The sequence below is a fragment of the Aythya marila genome (assembly GCF_965140915.1).
Source record: "Aythya marila genome assembly, chromosome: 11".
NCBI classification, from domain to species: Eukaryota; Metazoa; Chordata; class Aves; order Anseriformes; family Anatidae; genus Aythya; species Aythya marila.
In genome coordinates, this window is record NC_139052.1 from 18,368,522 (window position 1) to 18,385,488 (window position 16,967).

The following is a 16,967-nucleotide window of genomic DNA, read 5'->3' on the forward strand; positions in this document are numbered from 1 at the left end:
CACGCTCAGCCTATCATACCAGGCTGCCTGGCAGCAAAAGGAAGTTAAGGATTTTCCATCCTACTTTGAAATGATTGTTAAAACCATTTTTTAAATGGTACAGAATAGCATCACTCTGAAAAGTTAACATCCTTCCTTTGATTCCAGCACGAATTGGAACATAGGTTTCAGACAAAAGGTACCTTGTATGGCCAGTGTCACTTGCTAACAAAGCAGCACTCACGGATGTTGGGCTGAAAACAGGGATTGACGGGAACTCTCCAGGTTTCCAGCTTGAAGGACTGAGCAAGCCAGGAGCAGTCCCTTTAAAAATGGTGTTGGACTCTTTAATGCATGCTATTTCTCAGAGGCTCCCGTTTGCTTTCTGACTATGCTCTTGGCTTTGCTTCTCTCCATTTTTGGGACTCAACTGTTCAAAGCCTAAACACAACATACATTTCTAGTTGCAATGAACCAAAACCGGCTTCAGCAGCTTGATAATTATGGCTTAGATTAAACTGCCATTTATGCTATTTTTAGCTTAAAGTGAAGATTACATGGTGGGGTCTATTTTTTTTAGATTTATCTCCAGGGACATTATTATTGCTAGCAAAACTACATTTAACAATTGTTAGACTCAGAAGTTCACCGTTATTCTTGTTTTTAAACCTTTGTGGGTTTTGAACACAGCAGAAACACGAACATCAAGCCTGTTTTGTTTGATGCATGCAGGAATAATTTAACAGTCTATTAGTAACTCTAACTTCAAAACAGTAAAGAGTGAAATTCCTGCTCCACTGAAGTGAATGGGAGTTTTGCCACTGACTTCAATGGAGCCTGGGTTTCACTCCAAATATTTCACTCATGTTGTTTCTACACACAGAGAAAACTTCACATGCTAGGAGGAAAGTTCCAGCAGTATTCCTCCAATGCAAATAAGCCCATCTGAAGTCTGTATTCCTAAAAATCAGGGAAGGACGAGCTAAATGCCATGAAGCAGGTCAGGTAAGCTTGCTGGCAGTCTTCCAGAGGGAAGTTTGCCTGTCCAAAAATGCCAGTTCAGAAGGCTTGTAGGCACGTAGCAATTGTGTTAGCTTTTCTAATGGAAACAAGGCAGGTTTCCAAGGTTTCTGTCAGCTTGCCTGCCTTGTGACTGCCACAGTGCTGAGACTTGAACTTGGGTCCTTCAGGTTTCTCCTCCGTCAGGGCTTCTATGGGATGGGACTCAGCAGTGCAGGTTCCCATCCTGGCAGCTTGCTGATCAGCCCCCTGGTCACCAACTCTGTTGTTCCACTTGAAAAAAGTGAAAACAAAACATCTTCCTGACTTTCCAAACTGCTTTAGGCTCCCTGATTCTATCTGTTCCACAAAAGGCTAGTGTTTGGCTCAGAGTTCCTTAATTAATGAATGCCTCAGCTTTCTGATTAACTTTAGTCGTTGCTAAATTTGCAAGAAGCCGGATTTTTTTTGTAGGCAAACATGGGCAACAGTTACTAATTAATACATTCCTGTCCTCAATTTTATTTTAAACCTGACCTCATGAAAGGTATCTGCCCAGGAGAAACGCTGAGGCTACCATTCATTACTTGGCTTTGATTTTGTAAGGGTGTTTGAGGCAGATAGAACAATCTTTATAGACTGAGCCAGAACTCACCTCTCAGAGTTATTGACAGCCTTCTTGTGAAATTCTTTCATTTTGTACATGTGTGGAAATCACTACTTTTCTGAATTATTCCTGATTTCTTAATAGAAATTCTTTAAAAAGCTCTAAGTGTAAAGGAATTGAGTCTGACCTATCGGTATGAAGCGAAATAGCTCTGCACATTCAAAAGAACCATGCCAGTTTATATTAGCTTGGGATCTGGCCTCAAGGTACATAAGCAACCTCTACTGGCCTCCCTGTGATGAGTTTCTGTTAGAATGAAACCAGCAACACCTTTGGAGTCTGTTTTAATTGGCAGCGCACAACTTTTCCCAGCATCTACTTTACCTTACAATGACTCACTTGAGGAAAGGATTAAATGACCTGCAGGACTGAGGCATACCCTAGCATGCTAACACATTCTTTTCTGAAGTTCAAGGGTCTCCAACTACATCAAAGGAAGAAGTTTTTTCCTAAACACGTAGTAAATGTAATGCCATGCTGATTCTTTTCACTAATAGTCTCCCCCCCTTTAACAGAACTAAGTCGGACAGAGCACTGTGTGTTTGTACAGCAGTGCAAGCACTGATTCAGTGCTTTGCATTTTCTTTGTGGTCATCTAATCTTACCTGCTATTCAGAAGTTCACATGGAATTAGGTGCACATAATCAGCCCCCTGAAATACTCTGCCATGGGAAGGAGCTCTATTCTTACATGAACAGATCTTGAAAATAGAGCCGATAAGAACGGCTCTTGGATTAGGAGTAAAAAGGTTAAAATGGCACCAGATTACCCTACTGACCCACTGCCCTCTGTGCTGTTCGAGGTATAACCATCCTTTTTATCGGGAGCAGCAACCACATGCTGCATGTTATCCTTTACACCACACCATTACAGATGGGCAGGACTCGATTTCACTCTGTGCTGTCACTGTCACAGTCACTGACCCCATTCTATGCACCGAGTTAGCTTTCTGCCTTCGGTTCACCACGTTCTCCTCCTGAAGACAAAGAGATTCCACACAGGCAAGCAAGAACAGCTCAGACTGTCAGCTCTTCCGCACGGTCCTTTCATTGCATGTTTATTCAGATTAGCACAATGGGAGTCTGCTTTCACACCCCAGCTTCTCTTCTAATATAAATAACACACTGGTTATCAGCTAAAGCCACTAGGGCATCGCTGACGGAGTCCTGCAGCACATTTACTGTTGCTCATCATAAGTGAGTCCAGAAACAAGCTGACCGGCCAGTTTGAGTTCTGACCATTCACATAACCATAACAAGGCGAGTTTTATCCCAAGTCACCAGGAGGCAGCAAAAACAGATCTCTTTGAAGCTGTTTTGTGTAGAATGACACTTTAACATAACATTGCAAGGAATAAAAAATAGTATGCAATCTTCTCAGAGCCCTGGCCCCTCTGAAGTGCGTGCTCCTTTCCAGGACACCACTCTCTGTCGGGATCCATGCAGCAATCAGAACTGGGTCAGGACGCCAGAACGACACTCTGGGCCCAGGCCGGCCAACTTCTTGTCTAACCCTTTTTAGCAAAATGCAATTAAGCCGTTTGTTTTCCCACAGCAATACTAAATAAATGCACTTGCTTTGTTTGTTTTGGTCATTAGTGGAGCTTCTCCTCTAGACAGTTAATGTAACTAAACGGCTCTGTTTACCCTTGGTGCATTTTCCAATGTTTCCTGTTATTCTTTAAAAGCTTGAGCCAGAGCCCACCAAAGGCTGCCTTCAGTGCACTGTGCACTGCACCTCCAAGTTCTTGAGGTCATGTATACAAATATTCATCAGAACCACTACGACTCTCAATAGGTTTCCTATTAAAAGCCCCAAATCTGAGTTTGAGGACAGTTCCAAAGGCTGGGGGAAACTGATTTAGGAGATGCTTTAAATTTTTTCAACAGCTGCAACTTTATGGCTGGTAACAGACCAGTTGAGAAAGCCCCAGGTTTATTATCATGAGCTCCCTGTCTGGTGGAGAGAGGTTATAAAGTAGGGGCAAGAATCAAATGTAATAGAAAATATGATCAGCCATAAAACAAGTGCTTTTCTCCAGGCAGAAAGAGAGTAGCAAGTGACATAAGGAGGCATGATGAGGGGAAACTTAAAAAAAAAACACAACAAACCATACCCAGAAGTGGAAACACCATGAACTTCTACAATCCCCCTGTTTCATGTAAGCACTTGGGCTGGCTGTTAATAAGAGCTTCTCCATAACCTCCCTGAGAAAGCCAAACCTTTCCATTTGTCTGCACATAATTCAGGGTGAATCTGATGCTGGTTCGCTTCAGAAATGAACGGCAATCAGGACAAGCAAGGCTTCCCAAGGTGACCTGGCTGTCACCCTAGGTACTCACTAAACTTCTGAGTGACACAAGTGCTCCCCACGCGACTGGCACTAATGTCAAAGTCCTCGTTTCTCCAAGGACAGTGAAAGACGATGTCCAGCTACCCACAAGGACGTGAGGACAGTGCTCTGTCCTGCCCTGCAGAGGGAAAAATCCAAGGGAGAGTCTTTCTATACCCGAAGGACCTACTCAAACTGCTGCAAAAGTGAAGGTCAGCAAAGCTCAATGAGACCACAAAGGTTTCTGCATTCTTGGCAGGTCTTTACTGGAAAGCACGTTTTCTCTACCTGTGTTTATAACGGGAGGCTCTTAGCTGCAGATGTTCTTTAGACGGGCTCCGCTTCTGCAAAGCATCAGCGCTCCCTAAGAGCTACGTGCAGAACCCCCAGTTGCACACTACAGCAGGGCAGGTCACTGCTGACCTTTTCTAAAAAAGAGCATAGAGAAAAATCATTCCCTGTGACTCAGCTCGCCACGACTCACCCAGAGGGAATGTGGCATTAACCACTGAGCCAGGACGAAGCACAAATTTCTGTCTGAACCCCACCATAACAATATAAACGCAGAAGGAGGGACAGGACAGGACAACATCCTCGTTTAGTGTGAGAGGAAACGGGAAAGGAGAGCTGTAACTTCCCTGCTCTGGCATTTCAGCGTGGGCAGGATGACAGTGCCCTGTGGAAAGCCTGCTGCTTAGACACGCTGTGGGCACAAATGCCATGTTTATGCATACAAAGGGCATACCTGAAGGACAAATTCCTTCCCCTTCCCACTTCGTATCAGGTCTCCACAAATGGCTGAGAAGGGAGTTCTGTCTCCAGAGTCCACCCGATCTCAGCAGCCAAGGAAGATGCTGCTCTGGCAGGTTACACACGGTGCCTGGCTGCAGCTGAGGACATCACGCGGGGTCATGAAGCTCCAACCAGCACAGGTCACGAAGCAGAGAACGTACATCAACAGTCCTCAGCAGCTACTGACTTGGGCTGGATCTGCACCAGCAACTTAGAAGTGGGAGACGGTATATCACATAATCAAGCCTGTGAGTCGTCCAGTCCCAAATCGAGTTCAATGTTAGGAATTTTTTATTAACGTTTGAAATCGAAGCTGTGTCACTGGAAAGATGCCTGCTTCTGAACTGGTTCAACATGTTTAACATTTCAATAGAAAACGCTGATATCTTGCGAGTTATGAGGCTTCCAACCAGTTGAGAATAAAGGCATAACAAAGTCAGAAGTGAAACGGGGTTGCTCGTTACAGCTGGAATTATAATTGGAGCTGCAGTGCAAAACGAGGACAGTAAGTTCAAATGCAGAGTGACCTAGGAAGGTGATGTGTCTGTAAGTAACCAAAGAGAGGCAGAGACAGCCAGAGGGGTCAGAAGGGAGTCCAAGCGAGGCTTGGACAGAGGGCAAACTAACAGATGCTGGGGAAACACGCTGGGGTGAGCTGAGCAAGGAAGGAGGAGTGAAATAGCTTGCATAACCTTCTTACAAAAACAACGGTCACTGGGTCTGGTGGCTTAATGGAAAACAGGCTTTTTCACCTTGTGCTTCTCGAACATGTGAACGCAGCCTTCTAAATATAATCTGACTGTTTCAGAGGCTGTCAGGAGGTACTTGGGGGAGCTGAGATGCAGAGGGGAAGATGACCTTACTTAGAGCATTTGTAATAATCGAAGATGGTCGTTGTGTACATACTGTTATCTAGGACAGGGGTGTTCAGGATGGGTGCCCAGCTTTTGTTTCATTTATCAGGAGAGACAACATTTAAAGGGAGCCATGACTAATGGACTCTTGTTTTCATAACCAAGTTTATGTCACTCTAATAGTGAAGTAACCAGACATTTTATATGGTTATCTGCTCATCAAGCAGCCAAGAAGTCAATAACAGCGAGTGAGAACACTCCAACGCCTTTGGTGAATTGCAGTGTGGAAAGCTGTGGTTTATTCAGCTGCGTGACAGATCCAGCCCTTTATTATATGGTTTTCATTTAAAAAGAATTATTTCTTTTGCCACGGAATCTGGAAGGCAGCAAGTATAAGCTTGTGTGGCAAGGGACATACAGCACACACTAGAGACTAAGATGGCAGGCACAGGCACTGCAGCACTGCACTCACCCAAGCGTTTCGTCTCCAAGTTTGGTGCCCACGGGGTCCCAGATACCTGTACCAGAGCTGCCCAGACCCCGCTGACACAGCGGCAGTCCTCTTAGCTGGTCTGATGGAAGTTACACCAGGGCCATGAGGAACAAGGTGAGTCATCTCATGATCTCCTCTCCAGCAGTAACATCACATGCCCAACTCACGAGTGACTCCTGACTGAAAAGAGCAATGAAATTTCTCTCCGGCTATCAGTGAAGAGACACCAGCTACTCATTACTCCTAAATCAGGAATAAAGTTATCCGAGGGTCAAAGGGTAATGTCCTCATGAAAATGTATGCACTGAGCTGTTCCCTTGACCTCCGCAAGATTTAATTCACTTCAGTCCACTTCCTGGATGTGAAAAATGCTTTTTCACTTGCTTTAGGTTGGTCTCAAAAAGCAGGGAAGTGTTGCACAAGGAGCACAGTGAATGAAACAGAGCACAGCAGTGGGCAGAGAAAGACTCTGCTGCTTTTCTTTCCTGGTGAGCAGAAGCTGCTGTGTCCCATCTGCAGCTCCTTGTAAGCAGAAAGCACCCTGGTACATTGCAGGACTAACATGCTGATGGAAAACAAGCTGCTTGCTTTCAGCACTGCCAGAAAGTGGGTGAGAACAAGGCCCCAGAAAATGTGACATGCATTTCCTTAGAAGATGAAAAGCAAATTTAAATTATAGGGTGGGAAAAAAAAGACAAAAACCCTGGGATAGCTGGGTGGGAGAGCCCACCCACTAGGGAACAAAGAGAAAGGCTCAGTAAGAAGGGGTGACAGGTCTGTCACTCAAGGTGTTGCCAACCTGAGGGGAAGCTCTTGCATGCGAACACCTGAATGTGCCGTGCTAAAACTTCTGCAAAACCAGCGAAAGCCTCTAGTCAATCACATTAATTACCGAGGATAAAACCTGAACAAAGAGATGCAACACGAGAAGATATTAAAAGAATCTCTACAGGGGAGGGAGAGACAGAGAGCATATTTGCCTAATCTGTGCACCACAAGCAAGCACAGATGTCCCACACGCCGCCCCACCAGGAAGGCACCCACTGCCATGCACTGGGGAAGACAAGGCAGCCTGGGGAACGCGCTGGAGGAGTCGGGAATGCTGACTGCTGGCTGCCTTCCCACACGTGGAAATCAATTCTGCACTCGTGGAGGTGGGAGAGAGGAGATGGCCAACATCAAAAGACAGAGGCACAGATGTAACTGTAATGTATGTAATTCTACCAGCATCCCGTCTTCTGAAGTCCCCAGAGAAGCCACTGTATCCATGCTTTATGGTTCCCAGATCAGCAGAAGTCTTGTTCACAGAAAGAAATATTGCTCAGCCTCTTTTGTTTATTCTTCCTTTTTGGTCTAGGTTGATGATCTTTGTGGGGCTGCAGACTCTGCAAAAATCCATCCCGTGTGACCTTCTTCACTGAGTCACCTACATGACAGGTGCACTAGTGGACAGTAACAAACCTGTGTGCCTTCTTTTGATCCTAAGAACGAAAAAAAAAAACAATCTCTCCAATAATGAATCAGTCTACAGTAGCCAAGCCCTTTCAGCTTAAGACGTGCTGGAAGGATACAGCATTTTCAGTAGTAGCCTTCTCGCTCTCTAAGCTCTTGGGATTTTTCATGATGGTGCAGCTGGGAAAAAAAAATATTATCACGCAATCATCTGGCCTTGGTTATTGAGAAGTGACCGTAGATGTTCAGTACGCTGTTACTTAAGTCTCTCACTCGTAATCAGCAGGGAGAGTCTTGATATCAGGCAGGAGCACTGCAAATCATGGCTTGGTAAGAAGAGCACTTTGGAAGTGCTATGTCCAGAGCAATACTGAAATGGAAACCTTTGGAGAGCAAGGATGCCTGGTTGCCTACAACCCACAAGGTGAATGCAGCCAAGGTTGCTCTCAGTGTCAAAGAATGCCACAAGAAAAAAAGTAAAAAGCAGTTTGAGAAGAGACAGTATTGCTTTGAACGACCTTGGTTTGAACGTATTAATATGAAGACAAATTTCAGAGAAATAAAAGTCTGTTATCTTCATAGGAAGATACCTCTTTAGAAGGTCTTCAGCTGGTACGATGTGTAGCATGCACATCATTTAACTGATGACAGCTTTCTGGAAACAGCAAATGAGTTTTCCCTCATGGGAGTCTGCCCATCACATTCAGAGGTGATGCATGCAATAATGTATTCTACAAATCCAGTAAGATTACAAACACCATCAATTTTTTCAGAGTGAGCTCCAGGTGCGCACTGTAGCACTTAGGATATAAAAGGAAAATATGATATTTTTTTTCTAAACAAAACAAGTTTGTTTTTTTTACTTGGAGAGCAGCCTCAGTACCATATCTGGATTAGTACTGAAAGGGTGTCAACAACAGCAAAGCAATGTAGTAAGACATCAAAATTTATACCCAATGGAGAGGATGGAAAATGATTAGATGTGAGCTGAGAACACCGAGAACAAAGTCGTCCTGATTGTTTTGTTTGTCTAGTAACTTCCTCTTGCTGAATTTTATTCCTCAACACAACCATTGGCCAAGAGGCTGCCAATCTCATTCCACTGCAGCGCTGCCTTGCTCTGACATAATGGCAAAGGGAACCACGTTTTTAGAGGCAACATCATTTCTACTGGCACTGCTGCTGCTGCTGAGTTACTACAAAAGGCTTTGCCCATGACAGTCTGGGATTTATCACTTTCCCCAGCTCTGCAGTCATTTTCACCTGGAACCTGTTGAACTCAGCAGGCCAGGCAGACAGCCTGGGTTACAAGCGATTGGAACCCAACTGCTAGTGGAAAAGTAAATACTTCAGCTAGATTGCTGCCCTTGTATAAAAACAAACGATTATTTGCTAAGTGGCACTTGCAAACCTAGTAATTCGTGTGTTGGGGGGTACTGGAGAGGTCGCACAATGGGGGCTTGTACTGTTCCTGTGCTTTGGGTCACTGGGTCCACAAGGCTGTTGCCAGCAAAGCCAATGAAGTATGAAACCAGAACCCCAGTAGCAGGAAACATATGAAAGATTTCCCAAATCATTACAGCCCAGCTATTAAACACGGCCTTGGCCTACTCAGCAGAATACGCCTTCAAAAAGAAAGATAGCTGGCAAAGCCACAAAGCTGGTGATTAAACAGAATTGTGCTGTCTGGGAGTTTCTAAGGAACTGTTGGTTGCCTGTTTGGTGCACTTACGTTAAGCAAAGCTGCACGAGATGCTCAAAACCAAAGGAATGAGTGGGTCTGCGACAGAACATTGCTTCACTCGGGCTTGCACAGGCATCTTCCACAAAGCGCCGAGTAAAACCATAGAAACCCTTGCCCAGAATCATGCAAGTGCTGGCCACAGCAGTCCTCAAAGCAAGGGGAGGCAGACATTCCCATACCCAGCTCCAACGTGGCTGCACTCCAGTACTGTAAATAAACTACCAGGCTAGGAAGATAATTTGGGTGGCAAAAGATACACGACAGAGGGGAGGGACCCCACCACTACACTACTATGAGCAGGTTTAGTTACTGTACCTGTAAATGTCTTGCAGTCTTACATACAGATGAAGTAGAACCAATCACATCATCCATATGGCACATGGCGTTACTCAAACTTCTCAATTTCTCCTTCACAGCCATCTTTTTCTCCACTTGATTTCCCCCAAATTTCTGCCTTCTCCAAATTCTACTCCACTTCTACCAAACAGCTTCACGTCTTTAATCTCACACTAAAACTGACGGTGCATGAATATCCATGCGTGGTTCTGTCCTTACTAAAACAACTTGCCCAGCCAAGTTAAATACAACATCATTATTCTACTTCTGGAATTCAATATAATACAAGATACCTGAGCAAGTTAATCATACGGGCAAACACATGTTCTGTTTAGGGATGCCCCACCACTACCTCTTCCTCAACATATCAAGTCAAACCATCCATGCTTGCAGAAGCTTCCGCTGGTTTTATTTATGTTTAGATCTGTATCTATCTTTGATCTCTGCTTCCTAGCATCAAGTTGCAAATATTAAGCTAGTTAGGTTCACAATATATTTTTTTGGTCTGACCCAGACCTCTCGGTGTGTTACTGAAGTTGGAAGAAGCACCTCCTGAAATGTCAGGCTGTACGTAGCTCTCTCTCAAAACCAGAGTGTGTTATTAAATAATTGTTTTGACCTGTACAAAGATACGTGATGAAATAGACAGTATTTCATTATGTCTGCTTGGTGCTGTACAGAGAAGGGTAACTTAACTGTGAAAATGTGCTTGCAATTATCTGTGGAAGAAGAATGAAAACCTGGGAGGAGGGGAACAAGGGAGCCTGGGAACAGAGAAAGACATTCCACAACAGATTTACAACACAAATGGCAGAAAATAAAATTAGCAACTCCAGGGTGGGTACGGACTGCTGCCAGCATTTTTGGCCAGCCCCAGGGTATGTCTACACGGCAGTCAGTCACTCCCAGGAATCAATCCTGGGACTGCAGCGTGCTGGAACAGCGACATTCTCCTGTGAGATTTAAAAAGGGGAGCGCTGGCACTAGAAGAATTTAGCTGGGGTACGTCTGAAACAAACTGCTCAGTGACTCAGGCCGTCTCGGTGCAGCAACGTGGTTTCTGGTACCTGAGCTTGCCAGAGTAAAGCTTGAATGGGATCGCCTCAGCCTCCAACGGAGGAGAACCCCTGGGATCCGACTGACCTTGATTTTCAGTCCCTCCAAATGCAGCCATGTGAGTTCCAGCACATCGTCATCTCCAGCGTGGCCAAAGCAGCCACACAAGCTTTTACGAAGGCACAGAGGGAATTGCACCGCAGCTCCCCACGAGACAGAATCTACATCCAAACCGCCAGCAGCGCTGTCAGAGAGGTATGCACAGCCACAAGCAGATGTCCTGTCAGACAGCCACAGGCTGCATCCCTGAGCCACTGTGTAAACAGATACCAACCTCCAGGCCCATGGACGGGCACCTCTTCGCAAGGTCTCTGGTAAAACATTGGGGAACTGGAGTAAGAAGCCTGTTGGCAGCGCTGAAACACTGCCTCGTGCATTCAAGTTCTGCCTCATTCACAGCACAGACTAGAGGTAGAAGTGAAGTTATCCAGATAACCCTGAAACCGAGATTTTTGTGCTTCCAAATTTTACTCTGCAACTTCAGTAACAATGGTTTTAATTCCTGTTGGGAGGTAAGTAGTAATATGGGGACAGACTGCTTCCTGGTAATTAATCAGTATACTTTTGCTATACCAATTAAAGAAAAATATTCCACAGAAATTCAGATTTACCTGCCTGATAAATGTGAGCCTAACTCAAGCCCCCACCACACTTCAAACAGCACCTGCAAGGTCTGATCTCTTTGTCAGCACGGTAACACTCCAGGACCTTACTGGTCACTTTGCTCGGGCTTCTAAAAACCAGCTGTTTACAGATGCTTTTAAAAAATTCTTGCATTTGCCATCATGATAATGCAGATGTTCAAAAGAGTGAGAAAAAGAAGTCCAGATGGGAGCTTTCACGACAAAACAGGCTGCCTACAACAGTACAGTCATGCATTCAAGGCTAGAATACAGTGAGCTGCTCTAAAAAAGAGAGGGCTGGGAGTTCTTTCTTTTAAAACAGCTTCCTAGCTCCAACAAGCTGCAGCTAAATGTTATAATCCCAGGATAAAGTAAGGATTTGTAGCAAAGGTCCCTCCATTTTTATGTCATTTCCAGAACTCTTCCCCTGCACTGTTACCGTGATTTGGCTGGCTCCATTGCCACTGGCACTGTGCTGCCTGGAATCACAGAACAGGAACAGAAATGGTTTTGTATCAGCGCACTCTGCTGTGTTACCTGACTCCTGAGATCCGTGTCCGATTCACTCTGGTGGTCCTCAGCTTCCCTAGGAAACTGAGATTCTCAAACGCATTTCTACACACTGGAGGGGAAGGAGGATGTTAATTTCCTGTCTGGTTCCTAGGAAGTGCGCTCATACACCTGCACTGCACTGACCCGGATTTGCCGGTGCAAGCTGTCATCGGACGTTTTGCTGTATGAATTCTGCACCTGCTCAAGATGCTTCCTCCTTCAGCCTGCAAGACTTTTAAATCCTGCCTTCGAACTATTTCCATGAAGGAATATCTGCTGGGTGCTGCACTAGACAGACCAGGGCAGCAGGTTTTTTTCACAAGTCTTTCGGCATCAATATCATGCCAAGAAAGGGAACACCCAGAGAGCATTTTTCCTTTACCTGCCATGCCATCATTGCTCGAGACACACTGCAAAGGTCGTACTTACTTACACAGCAAATAATTATGCACCCTGAAGTCATTGTAACCAAGCAATGTCTATCAATACTTAGATGTCAAGCAAATAATCATACTGGACAGAAACCTGCTGGTCCTAAACACTTCTCTTAGCTGATTCCAAATCCAGAGCTCTTTGGTTTGTGCATTATAGGCTTTTTACCTTTGGACTCATTTTTGTCCTCATCTGTTTCAGCTTCAAGTTTGAGGCCATGCGGTTTCAGACTGCTGGCATCGGACTGCATCTTCCTTATTGTTAGTTGATTTTGATCCACTTTCTTAAGGGCATCTGACACAGCGTGGCTTCCAGCCACACCACCTCAGGCTGTTCTCTCACCATATAGGCAGTGCCAGGTTCCGCTAGCTCATGAATGGGAATCCTCCCTCCCCACCCAAGCCTCCCCCCAGCCCACAAGAGGAAAGCCGAGGCTGTTGAAAGAAACAGGAATGGCAACAAAGCTGGCATTGTTGGTCTGAAAAACCACTGACTACAGCCCACCCGCTTCATTTAGGGGTAACGGATTCAAGGATGAATCCCAGCTTTTGTTGAAAAAAAAAATCATTTGCCTTTTTCTTTACAGAACGTCTTGGAAATGGTAACAATGTCAGTGCTGTAGGCAGAAAGAGACCGAGGAGAGGGGGAAATGGCACTATTTTTCTAAAAGTCACAGTTGTTCAGGGTGGTCTTTGGGGTATGACTCTCAGATCAAGTTCACGCTGGTGCAGTTCATGGGGGAGAAGAGAAGCGCTATTCAGGATCCTGTTGACAACAGTTGGGCATTTTTAAACTCTTATTCCACCAGTCTGAGGAAAGATGAGAGTAAGAAAGTTTTCAACAGAGTTAACAGTTTATAATTTGAAAACCTTGGACTTAGGGTTTTTAAGACTTCAGGGAGCACTGTGATCACCGTGTCTTCTGGGTAGGTCAGAACACAGTACTCCACCCAGCAGTCTCTGGATAAAAACCAATTAACCGTGGTTACAGTAAATTGTGTTACTTTAAAAGACAGCCACTACTGACCACGTTGAACAAAGGAGCAATGCTTGCTAAGGATCCTGTTTTACATGGTAAAAAGTTTAAGATTTGTAGCCTCAACATACGTTCAGTGGTCTCTACCCTGCCTGTTACTTTCTTGCAGCAGCAAATTTTCAGGAAAAAGTGCATCTGAATTCCAATGGATGCTCCGTTTGTGTCCACGGACCAAAACTCTCTCTTCAGATTTAAGGATGTAAATACAACAGACAGAAGTTACACCACTCACCTCACAATCGAGCAACAACCACCCTGCAGATGAATTTTTATAGGATCTATAAGCATCATCCTAGTGGACCTATTTAATGATGTCTCCATGTTTTCAGTGCAGCTGTCCGTAATAGTGATTTTGCAGAGAGTCCAAGTGACATTAGCTGCAAATTAGGAACTTGACACATCAATTAGTAATCTATTCACTTTTTCCAAAGTCTACATCAGAAACAATCTGTGAACACCAAATTGAGCTTGTAATCTCCAAGGACATTTGTTAGTCTTAGGGCAAGAAGTAATAAATCTCAGCTTTTCAACACTACAGAAATCAGCCCTCAATAAAGCTCAAAATTACAGTTCTCCAAAATTTATAATTTTGCCCATATGGGTGTAAGTTTGGGTTTGATTTTTTTTTTTAATAAAGTTTAAGAAAATTGCCTTTAGTTCTCCTTGTTTTCCCTTTTTAAACTTGAAGCTCTTCTCAGCTTCATTGTCTTTGTCTCTGCTCAGCTCACACTCATTTTAAAAACTTCTACCAGTCTGTAGGGGAAGCCTGCACGCAGTCCTTCTACGTGCACAAGACATGCTGCAACAGGTCTGCTCGCAGCATCCTGTTGAGGTTCAAAAACAGGTGTCAGGCCTCTCCTTATTCTCCTGATAAGGTTGGTGGGAAGATTCCTGCTGACTCCAAGACCTCCAAGCATCAATAAACTGACCAGAAGGAACTAACTAACTAGGCCACTGGTGGGTGACACGATAGAGGGATGATTTTGATGCTCAAGGAGAGTGGTGACAGAAAGACGGCATTTTTTCCTCTCTTCCTTCTGCACACTGGGGTTTGATTAAGCATGCATGTTAAGTGAGGGAAGAGTGGGCAGAAGGGCTAGAGGCCTCACTCCAGTTTGTGAAAGAAGTGCAACGCAGTGTGGAATAGGCTAACCTGGAAGAGGTGGTAGCAGAATCCTGACAGCAGCTTCTCTAACCTAACCATCTGGCTCCTTCAGCTGGAGCCTTCCTGGCTCAGGTGCATCTCAGAGACACACTCCCCTGACCTAGAGACCCCAGGTCTCTAGACTGGCTCTTAGAGACCCTCCAAGTCCCTCCATACCCAAGCAAACTTCCTAATCTCTCTTTCGTGAGCCTGTTCCAGCCTCTTTTCTCTGAGGGAAGTGGTTCATAAGGCAGTTCTGTTACAAAACACAACCTCCTTTACCACCTGTCCCTCTTCACCTGCAATCTTTATTTAAGCTCTCCATCTCCCCCCACAACGGGACCTAAGACTCTCCTGAAGCCAAAGCTTCTCTGCACAGTAGTGCACTCCATGTCCAGCCCAAGCCATCCTCTGCCGGCCTCTTTAGACATCTCTTGAAAATAGCTTTCCAAGATGGACACAAAGAAAGAAAACCAGCAGAGAAAGGGCACTGTGCTCTTACCATCAAAATTGCTCTGAGGGAAGAAAATGATTTGCTCTTTTCTGCACAGATGGAGAGCTGCATCTGAAAGCATTACATCCCCGATTTGTGTTGTGGATTTTTTGCAAGGCATTATTAGAAGGAAGTTTGACAGCTCTGCTGGGAAACTTGGCAAACGCCGTGGCAGACCAGTCTCACTCTTTTACACAGCTGGATTTTCTGCAGCCCAAGTATTTTTCCCTCCTGCTCTTGGCCCATCCAAAGATGAGTGCTGAATTTCCCTTAACATTACCCACAGGTTAATTTGTTATTAAGCTTAGGCTCAGTTTAACATCTTGGCATGCAGTTTAAATAAAACCAAAACCAAATGTCCTTCATTTCTGCTGAAACCACCCTCGGTTTGGCTCGGCTGCCTTTGGTGTCACTGGAGGGTGAACAGGAGATTCGTTTTCATCTTGTCATTTCTGGTAGTAACCTAAATATCCTCCATGCAACTCTGAAATACATTGCTATAAAATAATTATTTGTCATGCAATGAGAGTGGCCAGAATCTGAACACGATACATTGGCTCTGACTTAGCTGTCAAATATTTGTTACTGTAGGGAAGAAGGATACAATAGACACATAAACCGTAAGAGTCCAGAAGGGTGCAGACAAAATTTCTGTGCAGCTTCTTACTAAAGAAACAATGGTGGGATTTCCCACCTCTCATCCAGAGGCTAAAAGGAGGAGCACTTGAAAACCCCACAGGCATAGCCCTTGCCCCTGTATAATCTTGTTCCTGGTCTAATTCTATATATTACACAGCCTAACTGTGACATCACTCTAACTAAGAGTGATGTCAATGGAAAGGGAAAAAACCTCGTAAGTATTATGAGTAAGTGCACATTACACTTAGCCTGGAAAGCAGTGAACGTGGATGCTGACCTTTGGGTTAACTCATTAACTGCACTAAGACTACGTAGCAAATGACTCTTCCAGTCAATTTTGTTTTGTTCTGCCCATGGAAGATTTACAGGCAGCTTAACAGTCTTCAAAGTCACCTGCAGAAAGTACCTGGGAAGCTCATTCTGTAAATTTCAGTGTGACTATGAATTATCACATCCTTTGCTATTTTTTCCCAGTCAATGTGTGTTGGTCAGCTGTGGCTGAGCTTACAAATCAAGTCATACAATATCTGTTGATCAAGTAATGATGTTTAAAGGCATTCGCAAAATGCTGATATTTACAGTTCAGTCGCTGTGACTTATTGCACTTGCAGGTGTAAAGCTATTACTTAAGTACTGAACTATTGAAACCCTTGACAGAGACACTTAAACTTAAGGAAAGATTTAGCAAGTTCAAAGATTTTGAAGCTGATGTTGTCTTCCTGGGCCTATTCTAAAGCATAATTTGCACAATTTGTCTCTAGCTATTAACACTAACCATTCAAGGGAACGAGGCCTTTTCATGCTATTCAAAATCAAACTGCAGAGTGGCAAAGAGAGGAGGATCAAACAGAAACTTTTGTGTGTGCTGAACCAATTATTTACGCAAATTTGACAGATTTAGGAAATCATAACAAACATGGTGCACCAGTAATTTCATTTGTATGGCTTTAAATAGAAGTATCCTGCAGTGACATCAGTAAATAAATGGAAAGAAAAGGTCTTACTTGTGCCCAAGTTCGTGTGCAATTGTAAATGCCAGATTGAGACCGTTATCTTCAGCAAGTACACATTTTCTCTTGGCACTGCACACACCTCCCAGGTAAGCAATTCCTGCAACAGAAACACAGAGAACGTGTCCCATCAGAGTTGGTGAAGCAACTCATGCACTCAAGATGTACAACAGTAACCCAACCAAAAGGACAAAAGATGCTCCTAGCATGGAGTAGTTTTCATCTGAGTATTTTCTTCTTCATATTTTTGATAAATCAGTCCAGGGTTTTAGCAG

General features: G+C 44.4%; 1 protein-coding gene across 1 annotated transcript in view; it reads right to left on the reverse strand.

Moving 5' to 3' along the window:
* Nucleotides 1–16,967, reverse strand: part of ADAMTS17 (ADAM metallopeptidase with thrombospondin type 1 motif 17) — a 168,475-nt gene that overhangs the window by 85,437 nt on the left and 66,071 nt on the right. The window contains exon 8 of the mRNA XM_082769551.1: nt 16,687–16,792. Coding sequence (XP_082625677.1) covers nt 16,687–16,792 — 106 coding nt within the window. The remainder of the gene's footprint in view (nt 1–16,686; nt 16,793–16,967) is intronic.